Source organism: Terrapene carolina, unplaced genomic scaffold, assembly GCF_002925995.2.
Source record: "Terrapene carolina triunguis isolate 2854851 unplaced genomic scaffold, T_m_triunguis-2.0 Scaffold42, whole genome shotgun sequence".
Lineage (NCBI taxonomy): Eukaryota > Metazoa > Chordata > Testudines > Emydidae > Terrapene > Terrapene triunguis.
The window spans coordinates 52,067,774-52,086,844 of NW_020664393.1; the positions used below are offsets into that span (position 1 = coordinate 52,067,774).

Genomic DNA, 19,071 nt, shown 5'->3' on the forward strand with positions numbered 1-19,071 from the left:
GGACCTCCCTTTTGAGGGCACAAACTCTTTGCAGAGAAGACTGATGCTCCCTTCACACCCTGAAGGACTCTATAGCCACTCTCCAGTCACTGGGTATCTACACACCAGGACAAAAAAGACTATTTAGTCCCCAATCCCTGCATAGACACACACACACATCTCAATATTAACCCCAATGCCACCATGAGCCACAAAAAAAGAAAGGAAAATTTTCTAAGTGCAAACCAGCTGGACCACAATCTTGTTCGTTCCAGCCCTCTATGTCCAAACACCAGTTCTGACGCGTGGGTCGAGGCGCTGTTAGACCACTTCCCCCAATTGATACAGCCGATCAATGCTTTACACCCATTTGGCCACCAATTGGCAACATTCTGCAGTGCCTGGGAATTCATAACATCAGGCCAGTGGTTCCCAGAGATCATTCAAACTGGGTGCGCCATCCATTTTACTTTCATACTCCCTCCACAGCACCACTATTTTTTTTCCTGGGTGCTTGAGCCCCTCAGCATCCATGGAGTCAGCACATATGCTGCTCAGGAGTCACCTACAGTGGAGCACCCATAGAGATACTACTCGAAGAAGAAGTTACGAACCTTGTGCAGTAACGATGGTTCTTCGAGATGTGTGTCCCTATGGGTGCTCCATAATTCACCCTCCTCCCCTCTACTTTGGAGTTCTTATCTATGGCTCGGCGGTAGAGAAGGAACTGAGGGGGGTTAGCCTGCATGCCTTGACTTGCCTCGTGGCAGGGCACGAGTAGGGACAGCGCATGTGTGGGCCTAACGGACACCACTACTGAAGTTCTTCGATCAACAGCACAAGGACACAAGCACACCTACGGTGGAGCACCCATAGGGGGACACATTTCGAAAACCATCGTTACTGCACAAGGTGAGTAACTTCTTCATCTTCTGCCATCTGGAAAAGACTTGAGGTCATTCTGGACTTGATCCAGAAAAGTCCTTAAGCACATGCTTAACTTTAAGCATGTGAGTAGTCCCATTGGCTTCAATGCAACTACTCCTGCATGTAAAGTTAAGCACATGCTTAAGTGCTTTTCCTGCCTCTCAGAGAGGAAGTGTGAATGGAACATTAGGACCAGCAATAGTAGGTGAGCTGCCTGTGGATTCTCTCCCGGTGAAAAACAGATGAGGTTTGTTTAATGAACTCTTGTGCCTGCTGTCATTTTTCCAGGGATTGTGTCTATTTATTATCTAGGAACAGGGACTTTAAGAAAAACACCAAATATTGCAAGACTCGTGGTAAAATCATGAGAGTTGGTAACACTGAAATAGCCAACACATGGTCGTTTTTTCCAGTATTCTCCAAGCTAACTTTTTATCTAGTGCTATGAGCTGGTTATCACCTGAAGGATATTTATTTATTTCATATTATAGAAGTGCTAAAAGAGTGTGTCCATCCACATACTCTGAGCTGTTAAGTGCTCCACTATCTACAGAGCTCAACCTGTTATTGGGGCAGTAAACTTTTTAGCTCAGTCTTTAACCTCTTTGTGGGCCTGATCTCGCATCATCGGGGACTATGGATGTGTTAGATGACCATGTTCTTTAATTACTAAGTTATAGTATAATTTTTAAGCACATTTGTACTGAGGTTTATATTTAGTTATTCTTTTGTGACGAACAGACATTAAGTAAAAGAGGAGCTTTCAATTTTTGGGTCCTTCAATAGGGAAGACTGTCAGTCAAAATCTTTATAGCAGTTAACACTGTTAATGTTTATTATATTCTGGTTCTATTTGAGTAAATGGTGGCTGACTTGAGAAAGTGTGTGTAATTCCTTTGTAGTTTTTTCAGTATTTTCTATTTATAGTATCACTTTGTGATCTCGAACATTTCTGTAATTCCTTTTGTGCCCTTTTATCTGTTTTATTTGTTGGGCAGGTTAATTCTAAGATAGAGTAACTACTATCTTTGGTTTTATAAGTGTTCAAAAATCAGTGAATAAATAAATGAAATATATAAGAAATGCTGTCCTCCTATTTCTGGCCTGATCAGAAGGAGGAAGTACTGGGAACCTTGTGAGAAAATCTCTGCTCTAGTGATATTTGCAGCCCAATTTTGCAGAGCCAAAAGATTTGGATAATTCAAATAAACAATCAGATGTTTGGTACGTATCTAAAATGAACCCAAATGCTAAGCTGTTTGATGTTTCCGTGTCACTAGACATTGGTTAAGAATAAATTCATGTTACTTTCCTCATTGCTTTTGATTATTCTGCAATTAGATTACCACCTGTATAATATCAGCATTTTATAAAGCATTGGGTAAGATTTAGATTAGACACAGCTACTAGAACAATTATAATCAGTCATCCAAAGTAATTTAGACCACTGTATTACACTATATGGTATAAGCAAGAGGAAAATATTCTGTATAAGAAATTCTATGACTGACGATTAAATGTCATGAGCCAACTTCTGTCTTTGAATGAATATTGACCTCTACTGAAGTTATGAAAACATTGCATGCATATCTGAGGGAGAATTTAGCCTTAAATTATGGTCCAAGAGTGAATAATGTAGTACAAAGGATTAGCCTTCCACTTGAGTTTAAATCATGATGACGGTTACAAATGGAAATGAGTTAGGTGACCTCATCCAAGTCTCCGTTTGTGCCCATTATGAAATGACTGTCTACCTCAACACAACTGACATTCTCTCCTCAGAAGATGGATTACTGGTCAGGAGTGATCTGAATGATTTCATAGAGCCATGAGCCTCTGTGTTAGGCCCAAACTTCCAGGAGCATGAACTCCTCAAAACAATTTAAATAAAAAAGTATAGCAAAGCAAACATCCCCAGATCAATAGAAATGCCCTCTCAATACAACCCAAGGTAGACATTCTAAAGCATTTAAAATAAGAAACAGGGGGGGGGGGGGAGAGGTGGGCAAGAGATAGGGGAGTAACGTTGGAAAGCACTGTCAAGCTAACTGGACTCTTAAAAATAAAAGTGGCCCTACAAGGTATTTTAATTTACCTACAGTCTTAACTATATGGAGATATACCTATCTCATAGAACTGGAAGGGACCCTAAAAGGTCATAGAGTCCAGCCCCCTGCCTTTACTAGCAGGACCAAGAACTGATTTTGCCCCAGATCCCTAAGTGGCCCTCTCAAGGATTGAGCTCACAACCCAGGGTTTAGCAGACCAATGCTCAAACCACTGAGCTATCCCTCCCCCCTGAAAATATGCAGAATAAACACCTGAAAATATACAGAATGTATCTGAACTTTCTGTTATTACACTGCATAGATCTATAAATTAGGTTTCCTCAAAACGTTGTGGAATAACTTGAACCTATGAGGTGCTGAGCATTCTGGCCCTGATCTGGTGAAGCATGTTACCACATGCTAATCATTAAGTGTGTGAATAATCTCATTAACTTCACTGGATTGGGGTCCAAGTGCTCAGCAGTTTGCAGGATCCAGGTCTAAGAGAGAGGTAATAATATCTCAAGAGATATTTTAATATTACCTACTGCTCATTAATATGCAATCTTCATGTCTGATTCAATATTCACACGACTTTACTGCTCCCTTAGGGGTGTTGCTGGCAGAATTCTGTACAAAAGCCCTGGTGAAAGATGTCTTGTGTAGACAATTATATATACACAAAGTTGCCATCTGATTCAAAAATATCTTCCAGTTCTACTTTAAAATGCATATACAGTATATTTTGACAAAAGTGAGGTTGATGGATGTCTTCAATTTCCCATCATGTTAGATAAAAGTTTAGTTACATAGCTTCATTGGTACATTAGCACAGTAATTCAGTCTAAATTGTAAACCCCAGTGAGAAGCTGCTTTGCTTTCATTATTGTGTTGGTAGTTTAAAATGCAAAAATTATCACTAAAAGCCACATTTTTAAACATGTGTGCATAAGTTGTGCCCACAAAAGGTACATGTGTGTATGGCACAGATAATTGATCATGCAGTTTTATGCGTTTTGCATATGCAACTGCATATTTGACATGCCTTTGTACCTCACAGACGTATCTTGCTGGCACAATTCAAGCATGTCATATATATATTTGCCCCAAAGGCTGTTGTGTAGAATTGTATTTTAGAGACCATGATCAGTTTTAAGAGCTGCTTTTTGACTTCCTATTATATCTCGCCATTTGCCACTTGCATGATTTATTATTGTTTATTTATTTGTATTGCCATACAATAATAATGGGTGATTTCAACTATCCTCATATTGACTGGGTAAATGTCACCTCAGGGTGTGATGCAGAGGTAAAATTTCTAGACACCATAAATGACTGCTTCTTGGAATAGCTAGTTCTGGAACCCACAGGAGGAGAAGCAATTCCTGATTTAGTTGTAAGTGGAGCACAGGCTCTGGTCCAAGAGGTAACTATAGCTGAACTGCTTGATAATAGTGACCATAATGTAATTACATTTAACATCCTTATGGAGGGAATAGTACCCAAAAAACCCACCACTGTACTATTGAACTTTAAACAGGGGAACTACATAAAAATGAGGACGCTTGTTAGATGGAAATTAAAAGGAGCTGTCAAAAGGGTTAATTGCCTGCAAGCAGGAAGGGGACTATTTAAAAACATGTTGATAGAGGCTCAGACTAAATGCATACCCCAAACCAGAAGAGACAATAAGAGGACTAAAAGACTAACATCATGGCTAAACAGCAGTATAATGGAGACCATTAGAGGCAAAAAGGCATCTTTTAAAATGTGGAAGTCAAATCCTAGTGAGGATAATAATAAGGTGCACAAAGTCTAGCAGGTTAAGTGTAAAGGCATAACAAGGCAGGCCAAGAAAGAATTTGAGACGCAACTTGCTAAAGACTAAAGATAGTAAGAATTTTTTAAAGTACATCAGAATTAGGAAGCCTGCCAAACAGGCACTAAAGGCCACTATGTGACCAAGGTGTCAGTCACTGCTTTCCAGGATACAGTCCCCCTTTCTGTTGTTATGGCCTGCATTCCTTGTTCCTTTGCATTTGGCTGTATTAAAATGCATTTTGTTTGAAGTGGCTCAATAGTTCACCTTTAGTATTTTCTGCCTTCTCTTGCTCATGGGAAGGATCTCCAAGAAGATCAGCTGGATTTTCCTCTTTTTTAGCTCCCTTCCAAGATCCTGAAGACTTATCATCTGTGGAGTTCCATGTGATGCTGAGACATTGGTTTCAAAGTGTATAATCACCAGTAGAGACTTGCAGATGACTGTTTGTACTGTTTGTCCAAATTTGTAGTTACATCTCTTTTGGTCACTCCAGGGAGACAGCATGTGGACTGCATTCCCTCCGAGCTTCTATCCTCCCCAACTTTCTCGTGCCGCTTTTGGACTGCTCTTTTGGCAGTTCTGTGGTCTGCTAGAACGGACTTCACAGGTGGTCCCCAAATCATAGTTTGAGAGCCAATGATGTAGAGGAATCTCTCTTTAAATTGGTTACTCCATAGGAAGAAATAATTACACGGAGAGAGGCTTTCCCATGGGTAAATTAAATGGTTATCCCATGGGGAGATTAAATCACAGGGGAAAAGGGGTGTAATGCAAGTCCGATGAAGCCCTTGAATGACACTACAGTTTGCTACCAGCCAGTGAGTGTTTCTGTGAGGATGGAACAAGCAAACTCCTGTAGGGGGAGAGAGACTGTAGAAAAAAATCAAATCCAAACAGTTCTTTTAATGAGCACAGAATAATTAATATATGTGTTTCCTGGGTTTGAGATAAACAAACTCTTATTTCTGAGTAGAACACATAGGCTTCATTTTACTGGTTATTATTGATAAGTAGTCTGTTTTGTTTACATAAAAGGATGTGAAGTCACAAGAAGCAAATTAGTTGTGTTTATATATCATGCTACATTTATGGGCTGAATACATGTCTGTTTCTTTTCAGATACAGCTGTTTGAAATGAATTAAGGACCCCTAGGACTGGGTGTTCAAACCTCTGATATAATCCTTTTATTATAACCCCCAGTCTTCCTATAACCAATTCATATCAGAGTGAGCAAGGCCACTTTTTGATAAGCTTAATAAGGTCTTAATAGGCTAACACTTTTTGACACATTAGGAGTTCCTGGGAAATACATCCCCAACATTCATCACATTCCAGCAAAAATAACTCTCTGCAGTTAATATAGTACCACAGTCTGAATCCTTAAAGGGTTCAAGGAATCTTGAATCCACCATGTGAGCTGAGGCTATCTCCCAGACAGTACTTTTTCAACTGATCGTACAGATTCAGGGCCGGCTCTGGCTTTTTTGCCGGGGGGGGGGGGCGGCCGGAGCCCCTGGGGGAGGGCGGCGAGCCCCGGCGGCGGCTCCGGTCTCCCCCCCGGCGGCTAGAGCGCCGGGGGCAGGGCCGCGAGCCCCGGCGGGGGCTCGGCTCTCCCGCCCCTCCCCAGGCGGCCAGAGCGCCGGGGGCAGGGCGGCGAGAGGGCGGCGAGCCCTGGCAGGGGCTCGGCTCGGCTCTCCCCCCGGCGGCCAGAGCGCCGCGCCGCCCCCCTCCAGGTGCCGCCCCAAGCACCAGCTTGGGTGCTTGGTGCCTGGAGCCGGCCCTGTACAGATTGCTTCTGTTTTTCTACTGGGATCACATGCATTAGGAGGAAAATACCTGTGGTTTCATGTACAGTTTCCTAATTCCACAATGATTGTGTACACATCATTCCTTTTAGAACTTTTGGTCCTTTTCCATAATCATTTGGTGCATAGATAAGTTAAAGATGCCTAGGAAATACCATAGATAGTACAAGACAGTTAGCCAGTAGCCCATCAATTCAGATGTCCTTTCTGACAGCAACCAACACCAGATGCATCTACTGGTAGCTAGTTGTGTGAAACTTCCACCCAGGATAATTAGGAGATTTCTTCCTGACCCTATGGAGACTAGGTTTTGCCTAGAAGCATGATATTTGATTGTCCTTATCTTAAAATTATATTTTTAGTTATAAAATTATCTAGGCTTTAAAAAAAATCCAGCCAAAGTACGTGATTGTGATCTGCAGCAAAGAATTCCACAGATCCTCAGCTGGCATAAATTGTCATAGCTCTAGTGACTTCAACTAAACTATGACAATTTATAAGCTGAAGATCTGGCCTATTGTGTATAGTAATTTTTCCTTGAATTCATCTCATTGAATGAATGGTTCTTTCATTGTGAGACAATGCATAAAATATGTTGCACGGTTTAAATTAAGATTGGATTTCCTTTGAGAAGAAGACCACATAGGATTTTTAGTGGAAACAGTTGTAGACCACGCTGCCTCAGGAAATGCTGGGCCAGATTGTCTCTCCTGCTCTAGTCCACTTATGCAGACTCATCGGGCAAATGGGACTTAAAGCTCGTGGCGCTCCTTAGCTGGTGTATAGCTGGCATAGCCAGTTGCTACACCATCCCCTGTGCAGTCCCTAGTATAGAGGGCTTACTGGTACGAGGAGGGTGTATGGCCAGAATGTGTTGTGCTCTGGCATGTCTGGCTGGGATGCACATGGGGGCATAGCCAGCGGGCACACTCTTTTGAGCCCCCCTTCCCCCCCCCCATGCCTGGTGGTGGGATGTGCAGCAAAAACCCAAGGCTACTCCCTTTTATTGCTGTTTACAAGTCAGGACAGGGACATTTCCTGGAAAGCCTACTTGAACCAAGTCAGCTGACATAGCAGGTATTTACCAGGTCCAGATTATCCCCCCTCCCCATCCCGACGATTAATGATCTTGCTGGCTTCAGAGTTACTACACTACAGGGAAAGAGCAACTTCCAGCTCAGACAAACTTAAGTATATATAGCACCTGTATATCTACTTGGATTTACTTAGAAGAGTTGTGGCCTACTAACCACAGGTGGCCTGGTTTAAGCCAAGGCTTCAGTAATGTGCAGGAGTGCCCTGCCTATGCTATTAAAACAACCAGTGTTCAGCAACGGTTGTCAGACACTGGTCCCCCTAGCATTGAAAATGTTTTGGCTGCTAGTGTAGACAGGGCCAAACCATTTTCAGTATTCATTACAGAAAGCATTCTAGATACTGGGTAGCAGGAGATATGTCCCATGCTTTCAAATAGTGGGTTTTGAAGTCTGTTGACACTATCTATGCCAACAGGATAATGATTTCCCATATTGGTTGAAGGGTGTGACGGGGAAGAGCCACATTTGTGATTCTTGGCTTGCTTTCCTAGCTTAGACACATATGGTGGACCAAATTCCACTTTTGACTAGTGATGGTAGAATGTGGCCATTGATTCCAGCCAGTGGATCGGAACATGACTAATTGATTTAAACTACTTTAGTGATAAATGACATGACAGATACCTTCTGGGGAAGAGTTCAGATAAATGATGCCAAGACCCACTCTACAGTGATTCATTGGCCAGATAACAGTGGTTTCTCTTCTTCAGCTTACTTTGTGTGATATATGACGATAAAGCATGGCACGTACCTCCTACAATGCACTTGTTTTCCATGAGCTATCTGAATATTCTGTTATACGGTACAACCAGGAAAAAAGGGGTCAAAGTCAGATGAAGAAAGTGAATCAAACCTTTTTCTATTAGATTTTTGTGTATACATAATGGAAAGCCAGGACGAACACTGAAAGGAGAAGAGGGTAAATTATGGTAACTCTGTTGACAATTTATGTCAGCTTTTGTAATGTGCATATTTATCCTTTATTCATTAAAAATTGCTGAGGAAGATGATTTCAAGTGACTCATTTACCACAACTCTACTTTAAAGAACTGCATGGTATCTTCATTAAAATTAATAACACTTTACATTTCTGCTGTGAATTACTTAGACTGTGTGTGTGTGTGGTGTGCGTGTGTGTGTGTATCTAGAGGGCAAACGAAAGGCTTTCACTACTTCTCGTTATATTGTAACCCTTCTGTCCATCTGAGTTGGCAGCAACAAGGGCCGGGTTCAGTATCTAGGGGTTCCATTTCAATAACGCAATGCAAAACCAGCTCGAGCCCCCACCCAGTGACCTGGGACAATTACATACCACCACCCCCGGGCACCTCTAAGAGGCAGTACTTCCCCTCTCACAAGCACGGAGTCTAAGGCTTGGTCTACACTTACCCCCCAATTCGAACTAAGGTACACAACTTCAGCTACGTGAATAACGTAGCTGAAGTTCGAAGTACCTTAGTTCGAACTTACCTCGGTCCACACGCGGCAGGCAGGCTCCCCCGTCGACTCCGCGGTACTCCTCTCGTCTAGCTGGAGTACCGCAGTCGACGGCGATCACTTCCTGGTTCGACTTATCACGTCCAGACAAGACGCGATAAGTCGAACCCAGAAGTTCGATTTCCAGCCGCCGAACTAGCGGCTGGGTATAGACGTACCCTGAGTGTAGCAAAATCCTTTTAATAAAGGAGGGAAACAATGCGGCATTATGTTGGGGAAACACCACAAATAGGATTCATAACAAACCATGAGCAAAAGACCCACCCCCCAAGTAAGTTTGGCAGTATCCTTTTCCCCTCAGGGTCTTAAGTCTAACAACCCAAAAGATCACCCCAAAGTCCCAAAAGTCCAACACCCCAAAAGAATAAGTATGCAACTGTCTCCACTGAATTTACAGAACACAAAGACTAAATTCTGCTCTCAGTTACTTTGTTGCTACTTCATTAGATCAGGGGTTCTCAACCTTTCCAGACACTGTACCCCTTTTGGGAGTCTGATTTGTCTTGCGTACCCCAAGTTTCACCTCACTTAAAAACTACTTGCTTACAAAATCAGACATAAAAATACAAAAGTGTCACAGCACACTATTACTGAAAAATTGTGTACATTCTCATTTTTATCATATAATTATAAAATAAATCAACTGGAATATAAATCTTGTACTTACATTTCAGTGTACAGTATATAGAGCAGTATAAACAAGTCATTGTATGAAATTTTAGTTTGTACTGACTTTGCTAGTGCTTTTTATGTAGCCTGTTGTAAAACTAGGCAAATATCTAGCTGAGTTTCTGTACCTCCTGGAAGACCTCTGCGTACCTCCAGAGGTACGTGTACCCATGGTTGAGAACCACAGCACTAGATGAATTGACTCATTATGCTTGAAGACTTTTAAATCTCTTAAATTCCATAATAGATTCAGCCTTTTGATCCACAAGTTTTAATGGACTCTCCCCTTATTTTCAACAATACATTGGCATGACAAACTATCTGAGTGGAGTCATACAAAAACTTTCTTTTTATGGCTTTCAGTCAAATTCTATTTTCATTTATACCTGTGCAGTCCCAGTGAAGCCAACTGCACTGAGAAGATTAAATATGCTTCCGTGTTATTTATGTAGCAGGCCATGGATGAGGAAAGAGCTGGACTCCTGGAATTTGAGAAACCTTGGTGATCATTCATTGTAATTGCAAAGAAAATTTGCTACAACATTTTCTGCTGCCTGCCATAGAAAATGATACTGAAGTGCTGCTGGACATCTGAATAAAGCAGACAATGTTTTTAACGTGTATCTTTGATCTTTTTGTTATGTTTAGGAGAAATGGGGGACAAAGGACAGAAGGGCAGTGTGGGTCGACATGGAAAAATTGGTCCCATCGGTTCAAAAGGTATATTTGATTCAATCTTTTTTTCTCCGGTGGTGTCTCAGCTGAATAATCAATGGCCATTTATCTTTGAGATGAGTCCCATTCTTATTTAAAATTACTCAGATTGTCTCAGAACTTACCAAAATATATAGCAAGTCCTATAATTTAATCACATTCTAGTCAATCAAAGGATGGAGATCTCTGGACTAGTTGTCTTATACCCTGACACATAGCAGGATCAAGAAGTCTTAGAAACCTGACTTGTGGGTAGATGAAAGAGTTTTTAAATTACATCGACCTCCAAGTATAGGTGTTTAAAGGAGAGTGGGTGGGAAGTAGGATTGTACTTTGGCAGAGGCACAGATTCAGAAGCCATGAGGTCTGAATTCCTTGGCCTTCCCACTTCTTATGTGACATTGGTCAAATCATTTTGAACAGCATTTTCAATGGAGCTGTCTAATTTTAGGCTTCTAAATCAAAATTTAGACACCTAAATAAAAGTGGCCTGATTTTCAGAAGTGCTACTTCCTTACAGGTTCCACGGAAGTCATTGCTCTGTAAAGTGCCTAAGCAAGTGCTGGCACAAATAACAAGAGATGGAACAGAATGAAACTAGTTATGATGTTTGTCCCTGAATCCAGACTACACAGTTTGGGCCTGTCTTGATGATGAACTGACTGGGACAACAAATCCAAATTCTCCATCATTTGGGGCCCATCTCTACATTATGCATTTTTTCTTTTGCCGTAAATCTTAGTCGTTAGAAAAAAAACCTGTTTAGAAACTTTCTGTTAATGAAACTGGTGATGCAATCCATTTGCTGAGCAGCAAAATTGATGATATTTTTCATTTTTTAGGTGAAAAGGGAGATAATGGGGATATAGGGCCACCTGGTCCTAATGGAGACCCAGGTAAACCATGATAGATCTTCAAAGTGTATAGTTTTTTTAAAAAATGTATAAATCATGTATAGTACACATTCCTTTTAAAAATGCTGAAGAATGATGTTGGAACTTAAATTTTTGAATAACCTCTTCTGATTTATGCATTGTAATTTGGATTATACTGCACATCTACAGGGTACTTTTACAAAACGTTTGTTGAGGATGCAATGACTGCTGGGAGTTGTACTGTAATTCCTTCTGGGGGTGGACAACTGCTTGAAAGAACGCTCAATAGCTCCCCGCTAACTCAACATGGATTTAGTTATTCCAGAAAGCTAATGGGAGCAGGAATGCAACTTGTTCCCAGTCATTCCCACTGTGCAAAAAGACATCTCTGGACATCCTACTTAGGCTCTAATTCTGCACTGAGAACCCGGTGGGGGACCCCTGCACCTTCATCAACTTCAGTGGGACATCTCATGGGCACAAAGCTGTGCTGTGCATGTGGTTCTCAGCGCAGGAACAAGGCCTAAGGGACTTAGGGACTTCATGCCACTGTCTACAAGGCCAACAAGGCTCAGGCTTTGTAGAATTTATTGGCAGGGTAGGAGGGCATATTTTCATCTACAGCAGAAGTTCTCAAACTGCGGGGGCAGGTGCCCATGGGGGAGGGGGGCAGAATGTATTCTGGGGGGCATGAAAAGTTTTTTGGGGAAAAGAACTTATTGCTTACCCCAGCAATGGATAAATAACTAAGCTGATTCCTCCAGACATATCAGGTCCTCAGATGGCGCTGTGCATTTGACTCTAGATGGCGCTGTGCATTTTGACGGATTTCTGCTAAGCTTGCATAGTATTATACAAAGTCATTGCCATCTGTATGTTAATCCGTTCTTTGCTACGACATGGTGTGTGCATTTAATTGTAAGCATCAATCACAATTGCAGTTTTTCTTTTGCTCTTATTACAATGGATCGTTGGCTCTGTTTGAATCAGTGCCTTACTGTTTTTAATATTTAGTGAGAGTTGCATGTGGATTTTTTAAGGGTATATGTACTTGTATGTTGGGGGGCGGGGAAGGTTGTAAACTACTACAAAAACAAAGAAGGGGACACAATCAAATACGTTTGAGAACCACTGATCTACAGAACTGACCTTATTTTGGTTTTCAAGAATACTGTGATTTTTGCCAGTTATGCTGGTGGAGAGAAGTTGTTTTGCAAAGCCTTTCTACGCATCATCTGAGACTCTGAAAAACCATTGGATGATCAATGGGTATCTTGTTAGGAGTATGAAAAGCTTAGGGCTGGTCTACATGTAAAACATTGCAGTGGCACATCTGTACCAGTGCAGCTGCGTCAGTGAAGATGCTGCTATATTGATGGGAGAGCTTCTCCTATCGGCGCAGCTAATCTACTTCCATGAGAAGCAATAGCTATGTTGACGGGAGAAGCGCTCCCCTTGGCATAGTGCTGTCTATGCAGGGGGGCTAGGTCGGTATAACTACATTGAGTGCCATAGTTATACCAATGTAAGTTTGTAGTGTAGACCTGACCTTAGACTCAGATGATGGAAAACAATAGACTATTGGTGCTTTTAGGACAAAATGCAGCACCTCCCCTGCATTCTAGTATCTTTAATAGATTTTATCTTAGATAATAGAAATGGAAAAATGGAAATGTTGTTTGCATTAATTATGTGTTGTTAGCAACCACTGAATGATACAAATGTAACAGATGTGGTTATTAGGTAGTGAGTAATGAACAATCAATGTTTACTAAAACATCTGCTCTTATGGGAAGGTTAGGAAGGAGCAAGGCTATGCAGTGCCTTGTATGTGAAGAGAAGAGTCTTAGGGATAGATAATGACTTGGACTGTGCCCATGCAAAAGGAGAAGGAACCCCCCTTTCACTCCTACATGGGCTACTCAGACTCTGGTCCAGGCATACAGCAGTAAGCAGCAAGGGCCTGCAAAGTACTTTAGCACGTGTGTAAGTTCCAAATGTTGTTAAGAGGTTTGCTGAAGTGGGATGGACTTAGACAGGTGTTTAAAAGCTTTGCTGAGTCAGGGCTTAGTATGTGCTAGCTGCACTAGCCTAGGAATAGCCACAGGAGACACACTTCTGAGTTACGTTTCCTCCCCGGCTTTCTCTTTGCCCCATTGCCGGTTAGTAATTTACTGCTGATCTACACTACTCAAGTTACTATCCATGTGTACTGGCGTACAATCTGGCCTTTAACCTCTGCTGTGTCTGCCATTTTAGGGCCAGATTCTGCCAATTTACTCACCTGAAGTAGTACTTTACTTTAGAGCAGTCCCATTTATTTCAGTAGTACTACTCATGGAGTAAGGCACTACTCTACCTGCCTAGCCCCCCTGCATAGACAGCACTATGCCAAGGGGAGCGCTTCTCCCGTCAACATAGCTATTCAACAACAGTTAGGCTGCTGGCGCATTGATACCGCAGTCCATCATACCGACCATGTCATCTCATTGTAATTCCATGAGAAAAACTTATGTGGTGCTTTCCACATCTTAGGGGGGATTTTCAAAGTCAAAAATAGTAGTTTGGTGCCCACTCCCATTTCCTTCCCTGCTTCTTCCTTGCTCCCAGAGCACTGTAATTCACTGCTGGTTAGAATCTGACCCTTAACCTGTACTGTATCTTCCCTTTTAGGGCCAGATTCTGCCACCCTTATGTACCTGTACTGGTACTTACTGACTTTCATTGTGAGTTTATTATTCTAATTCATGGGCCAGAATGCCAAGTTAACATAATGCAATTCTCTGACTTGGGTGTTCCAGTTTGCAAATGAGTGCTCAGATTGGCACTTCTTTACTATTTGTATTATTGTAGTGTCTAGCAGACCTTGTCATGGACTAGGACTCCATTGTGCTAGGTGCTGTACAAACAAAGAGTAAATTATATTCCCTGCCCCAAAGAGCTTAACATCTGCATGTGAGACAAGAGACAACAGATAGATACAGACAATCAGATGAGGAAGTACAATGAAATGACATGGTCGGTATGATGGACTGCGGTATCAGTGCGCCAGCAGCCTAACTGTTGTTGAATTTTTTTGGAGGCACTGTGGGAAAGGGGAGTTATAAGGAGGGTTTTGAAGGAGGACAATGAAGTGGCTTTGCAGATATTTACGGGGAGCTCCTCCCACGTGTGAGGGGCAGAATTGGAGAAAGCACAAAAGTGCTTGTTTGAAAATGTAACAAATGGGCCATGGAGGCTGACATTACAGGCAGATCTGGGGCAGGAGCTGACTTGTCAAAAATACTGAATGAGAGCTGATAGGTGGGGATGGGATTAGACAGTTAGGTACCTAAACTGGATATTAGCATGATTAAATACAGGTTTGAATACCTATATGCAGAACTGGGTGCCTTACCTGGAACCTAGTTTTCAAAACTGGGCTCTCAGAAGTTACCTTTTTAATAATCTCATAAAAATTGCTTTTTTCAGACCATTGTAAATTTGGGATAATGGGCAGAATTCTAGAGTCTTAAGTCTTTTATTGGAAGAACTATAACAAACTAATACTTTTGAAATGGCCAGAACTGTCTTTTAGGGCTAATTATAAGTATTACATAATAGGAGTAAAACATCTGCCAATGATCTGCTGTATAGATAGATTCCTCATGCAGAGCAAATGCAGAATATGCCATACAGATTTCCTGTGTGGAAAAGAGATCTGCAGTGAAGATGGAAGAGGAGAATTTTGCCTTATATATGAATCACTGAGAACTCAGAAGTTTAAAGATGTCCTATTTTTGTTCCTAGCGGATTGTTGTCTGCCACATGTTTGGCACTAATTGGCACCATCGTTTGGGATCTCCTCAGAGAGGCCAAGGACTGAGGTGGCATAGAGAGTGTACTGAACTCTTATAGGTAGACCCAAAGGTCAGAGTGAAGGATGTTGGTGGGTCAACATGGGGAAGTTTGCACGGTTGCTGACTATGATTAGACAGAGAATTTCACTCTCTGGGGTCATCAGGCTAGCCCCTTTTGTGAGCAATACATTCACATAAATATATTTCACGAAACATTTTTATTTATGTTTGTATATACAATTTAACAGCAAGCACCCACCCTGATCTCTGCAGGCATCCCTTGTGAATGCAGCCAGCTAAGGAAGGCTATTGGGGAAATGGATATCCAAGTGGCCCAGCTGACAACTGAATTAAAATTCATAAAAAATGGTATGTTTATTTTGTATGTTTCTCCCTTTCCAAGTGCCCTATTTTTTTTAATGATGAAGCTGCTCTTAAAGAATATGGCCATTTCATATTTGATTTGTGTATCTATTTTTGTGGTGTGCATTAAGTTGGTTTATAGAAATGCGAGTGCTCACTTTTCAGCACTGCCCTCCCCCGCAGCTGTCGCTGGTGTGCGTGAGACAGATAATAAGATATACCTACTGGTGAAAGAAGAGAAAAGATATGTGGATGCCCAGCTCTACTGCCATGGAAGAGGAGGAACACTGACCATGCCCAAGGATGAGAATACCAATAGTCTGATTGCTTCTTACATCAATCAAGCAGGGCTCACCAGAGTTTTCATTGGGATCAACGACCTGGAAAAAGAGGGCAATTTTGTGTATTCTGATCGATCACCCATGCAGACCTTCAACAAATGGTGCAGCGGCGAACCCAATAATGCCTATGATGAGGAGGACTGTGTGGAAATGGTGGCCTCTGGTGGATGGAATGATGTTGCCTGTCACATTACAATGTATTTTGTATGTGAATTTGACAAAGAAAATGTGTGAGGATGTCTGCTCCGTCCCCCTCCCCCGTTTGAAGCAGATTGTATAACTTACCCCTTGTTTATAAAGTACTAGTTATATTTTACAAGTATATAACATCAGTGTTGTACAGCTGTAAATATAATTAGGTATTTCAAATATCAATATTTACCCTTCAGAAGGGAAGAGCGGAATTAAATAAGACATAGTTTGTCTTGCCCTAAGAAAATATGTATCTAGCTAAGGTCTATATTCTGCCCTCACTGCAATTAATGAATGAGGTTGCATGACAGCAATGGAGGGCAGAATTTGGCTCTTTGTTGTTATAATGTTGTTTCTGAAGACGTAGATTCTTGATATTGTTTTATCTGAACAACATTTTTAATTGTTAATGTTAATTGCTCATACTGGTTTACAAAGATGACATTTCTGGCTATTTCAAGCCATAAGGAAAAGTTTTTGTATCCTCTAGCTACTTAATACAACTATTGCAATAGGGTTCTGAATGGGCAGGCTTTGTACCTGTTTCTGTGACACATACACAAGCAAACCAACCCATCAGTTCTACCATTTTTGTAACATCTTCTTATTAAACTGTTTGCAAATAACAACACAGAGACACACTTCGGTGAGCGAACTCATTTACACTGCCTTGGGGAGTCTAAATGGCTCAGAATTCAGTACTAGACGGGGAGAAGCCAACGTTGTGTTTCTTCAGAAAATGCAATCCCAGGTTCTGTTTGTTTTACACGTTGTTTAACTGAGGGTGGGACTGTGCATAAACTATTTGAGTGATAAAAGAATTTGCCAAAGGAAGCCAGAGCCAGTTCTCTAAAGTTGTATTTGAGCCCTGCTGGGACACTCTTGGATGGCATTCCAGCACTTTTTGGGGGAGCTGAAATGGCATTTTATGGCCCTTTGGATACTTGCATTCTGGCACTTCTTGAGTGCAGCACTCACTAGTCTATTTTTGCTTAAGATATTCGTGATTGATATTTTTGGTTACAAAACACAAGGAGGGCTTCCTGAGTACATCATGAGTCTCACAAAATCTTTGTTGTCCAACAGTTCCTTTCACTGGAACAAATGCTGAAGTCTTCACTTAGCTTTCACTCTGTCCTTAACTTGATGTCAGCGGAAGATTGGCCTTAGTAAGGACTCTAAAAAGGGCCAAATTCTCTGCAGGCATAAATGAACACAGCTCCATTGACTTCAATGGATTTCATTCATTTGTCCCAGCAGAGAATTTATCTCTGAGTAAGGACTTCAGGAATTGGTCCTTTATTTTGTTCTTGTGATTACTACTCTTCATGGCTATATCTTCTCTTAAATAAAATCTTATTTATTTAAAAAAAATGTCAGTACCCCTATAGGGATATAGTTCCAAAGGGATGCAGTAAGTCATTTTGCCCCACTTATTTGTGTATCCAATTCACAACTGCATGTGACTGAAAAATGTGGTATATTTTTGAAGGGTATAACTGGACAAAAAGAGTTATGAATATTGGATATTTGTAGTGGCCTGTTGCAATTCCTCTCGTCTTTTAGTCAACTGCTCTACATATGAAGGTCACTGGGAAACCTCTGTCTATTGTGTTTTTCAGACAGTGTGGTTATACAATGTTTTAAATATTTTTTAAGGGTAAACAACACTAAATATGAGACAATCACAAAGCATGTATGATCAATCTGGAAGAAATATCTAGAAGAAACTCAAAACAGGCTTGGCGTGTGATTTCAGATCTTGCCTCCACATATTAGGCAAGACTAAATTAATAAGCTACTGTACAGTGCTACAGTTAATGGAAGATTACTGACCATAGGACTTTTGCTTAGTTCCTCAAAGCACGCCAACATTTGAAATTACATGTTAATTTTATTCTCAAGGAAATAAACAATTTCATCCTGACATGCTAACTGTTGTGAAGTTGAACCTGTTATAAAGGTTTACTCATGAACTAAAACTGGTAGAATATTATTCTAATATATGCAAATCATGCAGGCCATAGTGCTAGAAAGCCATAACCCTAAAGAACAATTCAGATGGTGACTGGTTCTACTTGCCAGCGTTTCTTTCTGGTACAGGTAAAGTATGGCTCATGTGCGTTAGGGCTTTAACTGATATCTCAAATAATCTTGGTGTGATTGTACACTTACATACAAAGGTTCTTAGTCTACAAAATCTGAGAAGGGCTAAAAATTTATTCCTGTGGGTCAATTTGGTGATAAATAAGGGCAATCTAAGCCTGGGTTCCACTTGACTAGAGTTGCCTGCCTAGGATGGCACTTGCCCACATAAAGTATCTTGAAGACACTTTGTGTGCCTAAGCTGTCAGCTTTGCCCACTCTTTACCCATTTTTGCAAGATACTGATGTGGTGGGTTGATTCTGCTTGTATGAATCTATACCCTCTTTGCAGATTCCTTCGGATGAGCTTTAAAACAGGCCTGCATGCCTAAAAGCCTTACTTGAGCTGGGCAGCAGGCACACAACATTTTCACAGATTTATAGAGTGTTTAGTGAACAATCTGAATTTCTACTCAAATTGCTATTAAACAGCAGAAAACCCATTTATTTCCCTCCATTTTTCTGTGTGTGGTGTTCTGTTCCATCGGGGCGGGGGGGGGGGAGAGAGAGAGAGAATGAATGAGAATCTGCTCTACAGCCTTAGCTAACAGCCATATGGCTTTTAGCTCATGGAGTAGAAGCTCATGCACTAGGCTCCAGGTTCAGTTCTGCCCGCCGACGACCAGGGTCTGTCCGTGTTCCAAGTGGGGTCTCATCTGGGATTTCAACTGGGAAGTCTCTGAAGCTCGGGATGTACTTCCTCAGCTAGGGGGATGTATGTAACCCACACATCTCCTGGGTGTGGTGTTCTGTCCCA

At 41.4% G+C, this 19,071-nt stretch overlaps 1 protein-coding gene across 5 annotated transcripts in view; it reads left to right on the forward strand.

Annotated features, from left to right (window-relative positions):
- COLEC11 (collectin subfamily member 11) overlaps positions 1 to 18,095 on the forward strand; it is a 44,188-nt gene extending 26,093 nt beyond the window's left edge. For 4 of the 5 annotated variants that reach the window (XM_024215793.1, XM_026655252.1, XM_029912374.1 and 1 more), the window contains exons 4-7: positions 10,494 to 10,565; positions 11,402 to 11,455; positions 15,547 to 15,642; positions 15,802 to 18,095. In XM_024215793.1, the coding sequence (XP_024071561.1) occupies positions 10,494 to 10,565; positions 11,402 to 11,455; positions 15,547 to 15,642; positions 15,802 to 16,211 (632 nt within the window). In that variant the 3' untranslated portion in view covers positions 16,212 to 18,095. The remainder of the gene's footprint in view (positions 1 to 10,493; positions 10,566 to 11,401; positions 11,456 to 15,546; positions 15,643 to 15,801) is intronic. The other variant, XM_024215794.1, reaches the window with a different exon arrangement.
- Positions 18,096 to 19,071: the final 976 nt, after the last annotated feature.